A 13,618-nucleotide genomic window follows, 5' to 3' on the forward strand; every position below is an offset into this window, starting at 1 on the left:
GATGTGCCAAAGGAGAGGACATTTTCATTCCAAGAATTCCACTCATTCTATCTGATTTGTTTTTTTATTTTAAAACGCCTCCAGTTTCCAGCTCAACTGCTAGTTGCAATGTCCATTAACAATGCTCAGGGACAGTTCTTGAAAGTAGTAGGGATTGATTTGCAATCTCCATTGTTTTCTCATGGTCAACTTTACGTGGTCTGTTCAAGAGTTGGAACTGTCAAAAATCTGTTCATTTTTGCACCGAAAGGAAAAACCAAAAATGTTGTTTATCAAAAGGTTCTTGAATGAGTTGAAAATAAAATACTATCAATACTTGGGTAATCGTTTAGTTAATTTGTGTTGCAAATCTGTAGTGTTGAATATATGATGTGAAATGTTTTTATGTGCAATATAATCATTATAATTTTTTATAACTAACCACAGTTGGTTACTATGCCCAGGCAACGCTGGGCTCTTCAGCTAGTATAAAGATATAAATTGGTTGTAAGGATGTTCATTTAAATAGATATAAGGCGGTGGAAGCAGTAGAAAATTGTAAAACCATCCTCAAAATAGCCCATCAAAATTAGATCACTGGGGAACTGACTTTTGGCATTCCCTCCATTCAAGGTCGCACCACTTGCTGCATCATCATGGTCCCTCCAAATTGATGGCTAGAGGTGCTGAAAGTGGGACCAACATCAATCTAATATCAATGGTCTATCCTAAAGATAAGCCATCAATTTATAAAGGCATAAAAATTATATATCTTGTTTTTTATGACTTATCTAATACCAAAAATATTGGAATGGTGCCAAGTTGTCTTAAATGTGGACAGTTATAGTGTCTGGTGTTTGCAGCTCAGCCCTGTTCACTTGAGTTCAGTTGAGCTGTAAGTTCCGACACAAACCATTAATAGATGTGGAACTGTTTTTGAATGGAAAACTAATCCTGTGCAATCCCTTGCAATAACAAATTTTCTTAATTTATTTTAGAGAACAACACCTGTGATGCTGGTTGGGATCTGTTTGACAGCAAATGCTACTTATTTTCATACATCCAATCTAACTGGTTCGGAGCCCGATCCATGTGCGTACTCATGCGCGCTGACTTAGCTGTGATCAACAACGAAAATGAGCAGGTGAAATGCTGCATATGTATCTGATTAACAGTACTTTAGTTATAAAAGCATGATCACATGTGCCATAGATTGGGCATTTCTGTTATTCCATTACTGCCAGTCATTACATTATTGCGAACAGGAACAAAGGTCGATCAAGCTCAGCTGGTGGCCAAGGTGAGGACATCAGAATGTGCCTCAGTACCAGCAGTTTCTGAAGTGCAGCTGAAAGTTACATCCAGTTGTCTACATTTTTCCACCATCTATCCCCATCTTGCTTACACATGTGCAGCTATCAATGCCTGGCGCTCTTGTGTTCTCTATGAAGAACTGCAAGACATCTTCTGGAGAACAAAGCAATCGGCACTCCCAACAAGTAGTTCGGTGACTCTATCCACATTGGATTGTTGGCTGATCCTTTAGATATTGTCTAATGTGTATGGGTGATTTAACACTTTTCCACTATCACCCAATCATCTATGTTTCTGCTATCCCACATATTGAACGCTTAAAATCTGCTTAACACTCTCTACAGAAGCAAAATGATCCCATTACCGCTCAATCTAACAGCATCTTTTTTGTACTAAGTCTTTTAGGTTTGTCTGCAGTGATATTGTAGACCACCCTCTCCTACTCTCTGCCTCATTCTGTTGTCCTTAGGGCTAATTGGCAATGTTAGGCTGCTTTCATATTGGCATTTCATGCAGCAGCGTCAGCCTGCGCACGGCCGCCGCTAAGCCCCACCCCCTGCTGCGCCTCCTCCGGTTGCTCCGCCTATGGGCGCATGACGTTGCATGCGACCTGTGTCCCCTATCTTTAGCATTGTGGATGCAGGCCGTGCGCAGATATGCGTTTACCTGCGCATGCGCCCTTTTGACGGTGCGCCGAGCACATTAAAATGTAAACACGGTGTGTTTGGCGAAGGTCGGCACACCGTCAAAAGGGCGCATGCGCCGGCAAACGCATATCTGCACACGGCCTGCATCCCCAATGCTAAAGATAGGGGACGCAGGTCGCATGCAGCGTCATGCGCCCATAGGCGGAGCTACAGGAGGAGGCGCAGCAGGGGGTGGGGCTTAGCGGCAGCCATGCGCAGGCCGACGCTGCTGCATGAAACGCCAATGTGAAAGCAGCCTTAAACCTTGTGAAGACCAGCAAAAGAGCTAGATCCCTCAAACAACTCTTTGCATAAGGATGTCTTCTTGTAGAGACTCTGGTTTCATTTAAAGTACTAAAGGTCCTTTTAGACAAGCCAATAAACACCAAACTCTTAACATGTATTGACCGGTGTACATGAGCTGGCGTGTTTGGATCAGCAAGTGATTAAATCATTTACATAGACTTAAAAATTATTTATTGTTATAGCACCATTTATTCCATGGCACTTTACATATGAGGAAGGGTATACATAATAATAAACAAGTATAATAATCATGAACAATACAAGTCACCAACTGGTACAAGAGAAGAGAGAACCCTGCCCGCCAGGGTTCACAGTCTACAAGGGATAAAGTAGGAGAGGGTAGAGCTGGTCATGAAGTGGTATAGTGGAACAAGGGGTACTGCAGGTTGTAGGCTTGTCGGAAGAAGTAGGTCTTCAGGTTCCTTCTGAAAAAATCATTTTTATCAATAGATCATCACTGAGGGGATATGCTGCTGAGAACATGATGCTACATGGGGACAAAGCAATTTTCTCTGTGATCATTTTGTTCCTGTATAGGCGAACAACCTCAGCCATTCAGCAAGTCTAAATAGACCTTTTGTCATGTTAAAAGGCTCATAAGTACCAAAAAGCTTGACGTTGGTATTGTCAAGTAGTTTACCTCAGGGGAGACCAAGCATCTTGAAATCTCCCCTTCTTACCCCCGCGTGACAATAAAAAACCCCCATACCAGCGCTAACTAAAACACAGACACGAGTATTTTATCTTTGGAATTTTATGGCAACAGCAGCCTTTTATTAAACCAACAAGCAACAATAAACACTGTATTATAAATAACATAAGTACAATGACTTGAACACTGAAGGAGGAGTCCTTGAAGCCACAAGATCTTGGTGAAGTAGCCCAAAATGCTGTGAACAAGCCCCATCAATTTGCTTCCAGCCGTTACCCCACAGGCTCAGGAGCACCAGCACACCGAGAAATATTGTCCACGAACTACTTGGAGATCCGCCCACTTCTGACGGAAAACTCCCCATCCACCTTTCACCAGATCACCACCAACATACGTTTTAACGGAAGAGACCCTACACACCGAGTCTCCAAAACCAATTTCCACCGACATCAAGGACTCCCCCCTCCTCCAAAACCGCCACAACGAAGGGGCCTTAAACACCTCAATGACCCGAGACCCCCCCGAACCGCCATGCTATGGCCCTCTCTATGCCATCCTGAAGGGTGAGGGCCCAAATATCAGAACCAACTGCATTTAAATGGATACCGTCCGCCAACCAAAAATAACCCTTGCCCTTTTCCAAGTCAAAATGCCGCACAGCAACTCCCCCGTTCCTAACAATAACAGAAGACACCGCACTGTTGACTTTTATCCTGGTCCTATTGACCTTTGCCAAGGATCTCATAGACCGCCATCGCCTGCGAGGAACAATCTCAGACCACACGATAGTGACCCCCCGGTATAGCAACCACAACCTCAGACAATCCTGATTAATATCCTTAACCAATTCCCGAAAAGGCCGAACCGCCAGATCATTGCCCCCAGCATGAATAACGAGAATATCTGGTGCACGGTCCAAAGGGGCGCATTCGTGTATCTCCAACAACACCCTTCGCCACACCAGGCCCCTGAAACCGAGCCACCGCACCACTGCCACAGTCCTGGGAATCCCCAGCTGACTGCCTACGTTCTTGACATTGGCTCGCAACGCTCCCCAATAAACGAAGGAGTGACCAAAAATCCAGACCAGCAGCGGCTCAGCACCTGAAACAAAAATGCAATGCTAGCATCGAAATATACTTGCAGCATAAATGTAACAGCAACCCACACTGACTCCTACTCATCCCATGGTCAAATCAAACCATACCCCCTTTCTGAACCTAAGGCCGAATATAACTGCGGTATCGATTGGACTTCCACCTACCATTGCGCTGTATTGAAGAGGGACCCAGACCACCCGCTGCCGCATCGGTCGCCGCTCCTATCCTAAATGAATGAGAGGCAAAGCAGGAATCGTCTAGCCCCAAACACAGAATGGATTTTTTTAAAAACCGCGCCAAACTGGTACCGAGACAAACTGCCCCCATTGACGTGGCACAACAAGGAACCGCTCAAGCTGGGACAAAGTTCCCAAAAACTCCAAAAACAATGAACGGGGCACATCGAGGAACCAGGCATGCCACCTAGCACCACTTGGCGGCCTGTCCCGGACTGGTCCGGCTTGTACCGTCGCAGCCAGAATTCAACACTCCGAGAGGTCAATACAACATCCTTGGCCAGTAGGCCACCTATCGACTCTTTATTAGGAGAAACAAGCTCCCCCACCCGCAAGGCCCCAAAAAATGCAAATGAGAAAGACAGGCGAAACAACAAAATCTCATAGCGCGATGAACAAACCGACTCCAGAATACGTCCTAATTGCTCTAATAGATTGAAAGATACTGGCCGTCTTAAATCACCCCCTCCTCTGAAATGGCGGAAACCCTTTGCCGCCTGTTTGACCAAAAATGTGTTCGTCAAATCCCTGCTCCCGCACAAAGGAAAACCAAAAGACGAATCGGCTAATAAGCGCATAACTTTTGCACAGACCAACCCTCAGTAGCACCTCGCCCCAACCAGGACAACAACATTTTCTCCTGATACAGCCCAGACCCACTGGCTTGGCCGGCCGTAAGGACCTCCTCCCACATCCGCCACGCTGCCCGGTAAGCCTCCCATGTTTTTGGGGCCAAAGAAGATTCAATCAGCGACTCTGCGGCCAGTAAGCCACCTTCCACAGCTCGTCCGGACAGACTAAACCCTCGATCTCTGCTTCTGGAGCCAATGAACGAAAACGATCCCACTGCGAACGAGAGAGAATCAGCAATCTCGTTCTTGACACCAGGAACGTGCGTTGCAGTCACATGGGCATTTAAAGACAAACATAATAGCACCAATTGTTGTAAAACTCGAACAACCGGAGGGGACGATGCGGTAAGGCCATTAATCGCGCTCACGACGCCCATGTTGTCGCAATTGAAACGCACTCGCCGGTTCCTGAAATCCCGCCCCCACAAATGCACAGCCACTAGAATCAGAAAAATCTCCAACAACATGATGTTGCGCACCAGACCAGCCGAAATCCATGCATCAGGCCATTGAGCCGAGCACCATTGCCCTCTGAAATAGGCACCAAAACTGATCCCGCCAGTCACATTCGTAAACAACTCTAGTGCATCGTTACTTATCACCTCAGCCATTACCAAAGAGCAACCGCTGTACTCCTCCAAAAAGGACTCCCAAACCGCCAAATTTGCCTTGAGCTCCGCCGACAACCTAACAAAATGATTGGGGGTCCGAATCCCCGCAGTAGCGCTAGCCAGCCTACGTGAAAAAACTCGCCCCATTGGCATAACACGACAAGCAAAGTTAAGCTTCCCCAACAGCGACTGAAGATCCCGCAATGATATTTTCCTCAAACGGCGCGCTTGGACCACTTCAGTCCGCAAATCCACTAGTTTGTCCTCAGGCAACCTGAACTCCCACTCCACTGTATCGATGACGATCCCCAAAAAACGCAAACACATGCAAGGCCCTCCGTTTTCCCGGACGCTAAAGGGACACCAAAACGATCGGCCACCCACTCGATGGCCCTCAAAATGCTGGAACAATGCGATGAATCCGCCGGACCGACACACAAAAAGTCATCCAAGTAGTGAATAACTGAGTCAAAACCGGAAACGTCGCACACAACCCACTCGAGAAATGAACTGAAGGCCTCAAAATACACACAGGACAAGGAACATCCCATAGATAAACACCTGTCCACAAAAAACATGCCGTCCCAAAAACAGCCTAGCAGTTTCACACTATCAGGGTGAAGCGGTAACAGCCGAAAAACGGATTCAACGTCAGTTTTTGCCATAAGGGCACCACGACCACATTTTCGCAGCCACCAAGCTGCCTCGTCAAACGAAGAGTATACCACAGAACAGATCTCCGGATCAATACCATCATTAACCGACCTCCCTCATGGGTGGGATAAGTGCTGAATAAGCCGAAACTTATTCGGCTCCTTCTTTGGAACGACTCCCAAAGGGGAAACCACCAAGTCTGGAAAAGGAGGGGAAACAAAAGGGCCCGCCATGCGGCCCAACGAAACTTCTTTTTTAAGTTTTTTGGAAACAACCGCGGCATGCTCCAAAGCTGAGCACAAATTCTTGAGAACTAGCGGAATATCGAACGGGGACCAGGAATATGAAAACCATCCTTAAAACCTGTGTACAGCAACTCTGCTTTATCCCTATCCGGGTACCTATTTAGATAGGGAACCATACTTTCCAGATTCACTGGAGTCTCCCCCTTGCAAATTTCCGCCCACGGTTTTGAGCTTCCCTTTCTTGAAACACTTTGAGGCTCCATGTGAGGCGCCATTACAATTGGAGCAGAGGTGTTTGAATTTACAATTCATCCCAAACTTACACTGGCCATCATTAAACTGCCAGCACACCCCCACCTTGTGCGTTCCTGTCTGCCCTTGGCCTCCTCCACCTGTGGCGCTGGAGTTGCCGCTACTCTGGCTGGTGCTTCCAGCCCCCCCATGAAAGGAGCTCCCAAACTTGCTTTGGGCTATCACCCGCATCCACAATCCAATATCTTTTTGGTCCCAGCGAATAGCCGGACGCACGGCCTTCCGCTGCCGGAATTGCTCGTCATACCTCAACCACGCCTGACCCCCATACACTCTGTAAGCCTCCCCTATGGTATCTAGGTAACAAAAAAGCGCGGAGCAATTGTCAGGGGCTTTTTCACCAATAACGCTTGCCAAAATGGCAAAAGCTTGTTGCCAGTTCACAAATGTCTGAGGAATCCGACGCCACCTGTGCTTTTCCTCCTCCTCCTTCTTGCTATCCTCTTTCTTGCTCTTATCTAGGTTAAATTTCTCAAGAGGCAGCAAAGAAAATATTTGAACATACTCATCCTTCCAAATACGCTCTTTCACCTCTTTTTTTAAATGAGCCCCCAACGAGCCTTCGAAGCATACATACACCTCACCATGCGCCCGGTCATCCAAATGCACACGACACTCCTTTTCCTTTTCAGTTTGCACCGACACCAACACTGGATCACCGGAGCGGGCACCTGGCTCTAGACCGATCTGACCAGATGACCCCCCGGCCTGTGACCTGACCCAAGCTGCTACCGGCGACGGCACAACAAACCCCGCTCCAAGCATGACAGCAAACTACACACATCCGTATGCATATCACTCACACCCCAGCCGTAGCTAGACCACTCAACTCCGACCCACCCCCAACACCACCAGATTCCACCAAGGGCCCCCCTTCTATGAGTGATGAAGACAAAAGTGGGTGACAAACAGTGGACACGGAAGCATACTCACCAGGTTGCGAGGGGGCTGTGTGCCCTCCAGCCGGAAAGCCTGGATCCCCGGATGCATCGTGGACTTCCCGCCTGCCGACGACGGCCTCCCTGGCGCGTTGCTGACCCCCAAAGCTCCCCACAGGGAGGACCGGGGTGAGAGGCCTGAGCCCCTGAGAGGATCCGGAATGCGGGACCCCGGACAATGATGCCGCCTGGCTCACCCCGCCGAAGGCTCCTGCCGGTGTCCCATCCTGCAGTAATTGGGCGTCGATGGCCCACCACGATGCCTGGGAGCCTGAAACTGTCCTCCTGACTCAGCCAATGGGTGCAGCCGGCGCCTGGCCCGCAGTGTTGTAGGCCGCTAACACCCTGCCAGCAGCGCTGGAAGTCACGATTCAATGGTTTAAATTGGGCGCAGCTGTGGGGCCTACGCAGCAGTGACCCCCTGCAAGATCCGATGCCCCGTGCCGCTGGGGGATGATGTCACCGGCCCTGCCACCCAACAGGCCGCTACTCTGACGGCGGACGACAGCGGAATGGGAGGAGAGGCAGGCCACGCGGCGTGAACGTCACCGCCGCGGCCCCCCGAAGCAGCCAGGAGATTATATGAATTAAATAGCCCCAGGTAAGCGGACTTTACTAGGACAGTGCGGGCAGGATTCAGCCTCTGTAACTCTTTCAAGATTATTTAACCTCTCTTTAGGTTTCTTTTAGCATGGCTTCTATTTAATTCATATATTTCTTAGCCTGTCTGCAGTACCCTTTGCATTGTCTTCTTGGATCTTTTATGTGGCTTTATCTTATGATGGCAAGCGGTCGCATCATTTGCATGGGCATCGCTGACAATTGCCTTTTACACTGTGAGCACTTCAATTAACCCTCTGGTGATGTCTATGGGCATTCGAATGTATTCATTTAAATGTGCTTTACAATTTCTACTTTTTGAATGCTCTTGAATTCCAACATGTATGTTTCCTATTTGGATCAATGTGGCCCGTTTACTCTATGGGCAATTGACAACGTATTATATGTCCCAGATGGGGTTTTTTGCTATATAAACTACTAATAGCTATTTGACATATTCATTTTCATTAGTGTCTCATTTGATTGTGTAGATATATTCTATTGTTTATTATTTAAATGTTCCATTTTTGATTTGTGAAGCCACTTATTCTGCTCTCAAGGGGTGTGTCTTGTTGGCTCTATTAGGAGCCCCCTGTGTGCTTTTGCATTTGTCATTTTGTATGACTTTTAAATGTTTTTATATGGTGTTGTTCATGTGTACCTAATAAAATTTATAGTATTGTGGTGATTTCTGCTTTTTTGGTCAGTAGCTTTTTCTAGAATTTTCACAATAAATTATATATTACTATATATTTCTTTTAAAGGAGTTATCCACTACTCAGACAACCCTTTCTTAATCCTTTTGTTATCCCCTAGTAAAATCACTTAGGCTGTGTTCACATGTAGCTTTTTTTGCGCTTTCCAGCAATTTTAAGCGCGTGATTTTGCTGTGAAAACGCAAAAAAAGCATCCCATGCATTCCTATGGCATTCCGCACATGCTGTGCTTATGCTGCGGATTTTTCCACGGTGGAGTTGCATCGCGGAAAAATATGCAGCATGTTCATTCTTTGTGCAAAATAACGGGAAAATCCACACACATAGGAATGCATTGTTCTGCTTACTTTCCGCATGTGGCTATGCCCACCATGCGAAAAGTAAGCATATTGTCCTCCATCACATCATGTCCTTTCTCTGGCTGAATCTTAATAAACCTGAGCATCTTGTGTTTTCACCGTCTACTAAACATTTCCATTTCAGAGTGCACTACTGCCATCACCTTTGGACAGCACGTTGGCTGAGTGGTTAGCATGGTTGCTTTATAGCGTGGGGGTCCTGGGTTTAAATCCCACCAATGACAACATCTGCAAGAGTTTCTATGCTCTCTCTGTGTTTGCATGGGTTTTCTCCTGTTTCCTTCCATACTCCAAAGATTGAAAGAGAATATAGCGTGTGAGACCATTAGGGACAGCGATAAGGTTAATTTCACATTAGCGTTTTTGTGCGCAATACAAACGCATCATGCGTTTGAGTTTTTTATGCGCATTCGTTCTCTAAGGGTTAAAACCAGTGTCTACACATATTTACACCAAAAACGCATGTGCCCGAAAACGCAGACAATCGCATGTCCATGCACACGCCTGCGTTCCCATAGACTGTAATGCGTTATTTTGTTGCATTCTGTGCGCAAGCGTGTGCATGCATTTTTTGACGCCTTTCGGCAGACTAAAAAATGCTACAGGTTGCGTCTTGCGCGCCTAGACGTACACGACGAAAAAAAAAAGGAATTGGCACGAAAATGCATACGAACACGTGCAAACGCAAGACCATGACACATGTGCATGGACGCGCACAATGCGCTGCGCAAAAAAAAGCTAATGTGAAACCAGCCTAATTATGTCTGTAAAGTGCTGCAGAATATGATGGCGCTAAATGAGCAAAGCATAATAAATATAGAAAGCCCCATACAATTTCATTATTTTCTGTATAAACTCTTTTAAACTGGGCCATGAGCTTCTGAAACAATTATTGTAATTTCCAAATAAAAGATGGGATCAAACAATAATAATAATCTTTATTTATATAGCGCCAACATATTCCGCAGCGCTTTACAGTTTAACAGTTTCAAAACACAAGTCATAAGTAGTGTTGAGCATTCCGATACCGCAAGTATCGGGTATCGGCCGATACTTGCTGTATCGGAATTCCGATACCGACTTCCGATATTTTTTCAATATCGGAATTCGGCATCGGAATCGGAAGTTCAGTTGATTGACGGCCTGACGTCATCATGATGCGCGGTGTGGGCGCATCATGATGCGCCGTCATTTCGGGCCTTCCGGGGGTCTCTGCCGGCCTGCCGGGGGGCTGTGCCGGCCTGCCGGGGGGCTGTGTGGACTGCCCGGGGTCTGTACCGGACTGCCGGGGGGCTGTGCCGGCCTGCCGGTGGTCTGTGCACCCTGTGGGGGTCTGTACCGGCCTGCCGGGGGGCTGTGCCGGCCTGCCGGGGGGCTGTGCTGATGTCCGGGGGTCTGTGCAAGCATCGTCCGATGGGACTACAAGTCCCATCGGGCGATGCCTGCTACCATGACAGTGATTGACACATTAGCCAATGATGGGACAGTAGTAGTCCCATCATCCGGCTAATGTGTTAAATGTTAAAAAAAAAAAAAAAAAAAAAATACTACATACATACTACATGCATGCTACATACATACTACATGCTACATACATACTACATATATACTACATACATACTACATGCATGCTACATACATACTACATGCTACATACATACTACATATATACTACATACATACTACATACATGCTACATACATACTGCATGCTACATACATACTACATACATACTACATACATACTACATGCATGCTACATACATACTACATGCATGCTACATACATACCACATACATACTACATGCTACATACATACTACATATATACTACATACATACTACATACATGCTACATACATACTGCATGCTACATACATACTACATACATACTACATGCATGCTACATACATACTACATATATACTACATACATACTACATACATACCACATACATACTACATGCTACATACATACCACATATATACTACATACATACAATACATTCATACAATACATACATAGACATACAGTACATATAACATAGAGTAACATACTTACCAATACTTGTCACATTGTTCCCCGAAGCCATTGTCTATTCCGGGATAAATATTAACATAACAAACCACAAAAATACTCACCCACGATCCGAAGCAGTCCACGAGTGTGTCCCACGACGATCTTGGGTAGAGAACTGCAGCATCAGATGATGCTGCCGTTCTCTACGGGCTGCAGGAATCCAATGACGGAAGGTAGGTATCCTTCCGCACTGTATTCCTCCGCCACTTAAAAAAAAAAAGTCCCTAGTCTCACTTTATGCCATTGCTGTGTGGGAATTTCCCACACAGCAATGGCATAAAGTGAGACTAGGGACTTTTTTTTTTTAAGTGGCGGAGGAATACAGTGCGGAAGGATACCTACCTTCCGTCATTGGATTCCTGCAGCCCGTAGAGAACGGCAGCATCATCTGATGCTGCAGTTCTCTACCCAAGATCGTCGTGGGACACACTCGTGGACTGCTTCGGATCGTGGGTGAGTATTTTTGTGGTTTGTTATGTTAATATTTATCCCGGAATAGACAATGGCTTCGGGGAACAATGTGACAAGTATTGGTAAGTATGTTACTCTATGTTATATGTACTGTATGTCTATGTATGTATTGTATGAATGTATTGTATGTATGTAGTATATATGTGGTATGTATGTAGCATGTAGTATGTATGTGGTATGTATGTAGTATATATGTAGTATGTATGTAGCATGCATGTAGTATGTATGTAGTATGTATGTAGCATGCAGTATGTATGTAGCATGTATGTAGTATGTATGTAGTATATATGTAGTATGTATGTAGCATGTAGTATGTATGTGGTATGTATGTAGCATGCATGTAGTATGTATGTAGCATGCATGTAGTATGTATGTAGCATGCATGTAGTATGTATGTAGTATGTATGTAGCATGCAGTATGTATGTAGCATGTATGTAGTATGTATGTAGTATATATGTAGTATGTATGTAGTATATATGTAGTATGCATGTAGTATGCATGTAGTATGTATGTAGTATGTATGTAGTATATATGTAGTATGTAGTATGAATGTAGTATATATGTAGTATGTATGTAGCATGTAGTATGTAGCATGCATGTAGTATATATGTAGTATGTATGTAGTATGTATGTAGTATATATGTAGTATGTATGTAGCATGTAGTATGTATGTAGTATTTTTTTTTTTTTTTTTTTTTTTTTTTTTAACATTTAACACATTAGCCGGATGATGGGACTACTACTGTCCCATCATTGGCTAATGTGTCAATCACTGTCATGGTAGCAGGCATCGCCCGATGGGACTTGTAGTCCCATCGGACGATGCCTGCACAGACCCCCGGAGCCTGCACAGACCACCGGCAGGCCGGCACAGCCCCCCGGCAGGCCGGCACAGCCCCCCGGAGCCTGCACAGCCCCCCGGCAGGCCGGCACAGCCCCCCGGCAGGCCTGCACAGCCCCCCGGCAGGCCGGCACAGCCCCCCGGAGCCTGCACAGACCACCGGCAGGCCGGCACAGACCACCGGAGCCTGCACAGACCCCCTGGCAGGCCGGCACAGCCCCCCGAAAGGCCCGTACAGACCCCAGAGAGGCTGTACAAGGGCAGGAAAGGGTTTTTCTTATTCCGATACCGGAAGTCCCATAGACTTGAATGGGACTTCCGGTATCGGAATCGGCGATACCGATACTTTTTTTAAAGATCGGCCGATACCATCCGATACGATACTTTGAAGTATCGGACGGTATCGCTCAACTCTAGTCATAAGTAACAACGTTAACAATACAATAATTAAAGCAAAATAAGACGAAGTAAGCCGCCCCTGCTCGTGAGAGCTTACAATCTACAATGAGGTGAGGGAGATACTGAGTACAGGTGTGTATTTACAATTGTGTATTTACAATGATGGTCCGGCCATCTTGAGGGACTGAGGGATGGCTGGAGATAGTGAATGGGCTACACACTCACACTTACACATAGAATGACTTTGATTAGTGAACGTGATAGGCCACTCTGAACAAATGTGTTTTGAGGGAGCACCTAAAACTATGCAAATTGTGGATAGTCCTAATTTCTTGGGGTAGAGCATTCCAGAGGATAGGAGCAGCACGGGAGGAGTCTTGGAGTCGGGAGTGGGAGGTACGGATTATTGTAGAGGTTAGTCGAAAGTCATTTGCAGAACGCAGCGGTCGGTTAGGCCGATAGACAGAAATGAGGGAGGAGATGTAGGGG

At 46.1% G+C, this 13,618-nt stretch overlaps 1 protein-coding gene across 1 annotated transcript in view; it reads left to right on the forward strand.

The window, feature by feature from the left end:
• LOC141059513 (hepatic lectin-like) overlaps nucleotides 1-13,618 on the forward strand; it is a 58,110-nt gene that overhangs the window by 23,332 nt on the left and 21,160 nt on the right. Inside the window, exon 5 of the mRNA XM_073555681.1 lies at nucleotides 978-1,123. Within this exon, the coding sequence (XP_073411782.1) occupies nucleotides 978-1,123 (146 nt within the window). The remainder of the gene's footprint in view (nucleotides 1-977; nucleotides 1,124-13,618) is intronic.

This window comes from Dendrobates tinctorius, unplaced genomic scaffold (genome assembly GCF_039654945.1).
Source record: "Dendrobates tinctorius isolate UK_male_01 unplaced genomic scaffold, ASM3965494v1 ptg000228l, whole genome shotgun sequence".
NCBI classification, from domain to species: domain Eukaryota; kingdom Metazoa; phylum Chordata; class Amphibia; order Anura; family Dendrobatidae; genus Dendrobates; species Dendrobates tinctorius.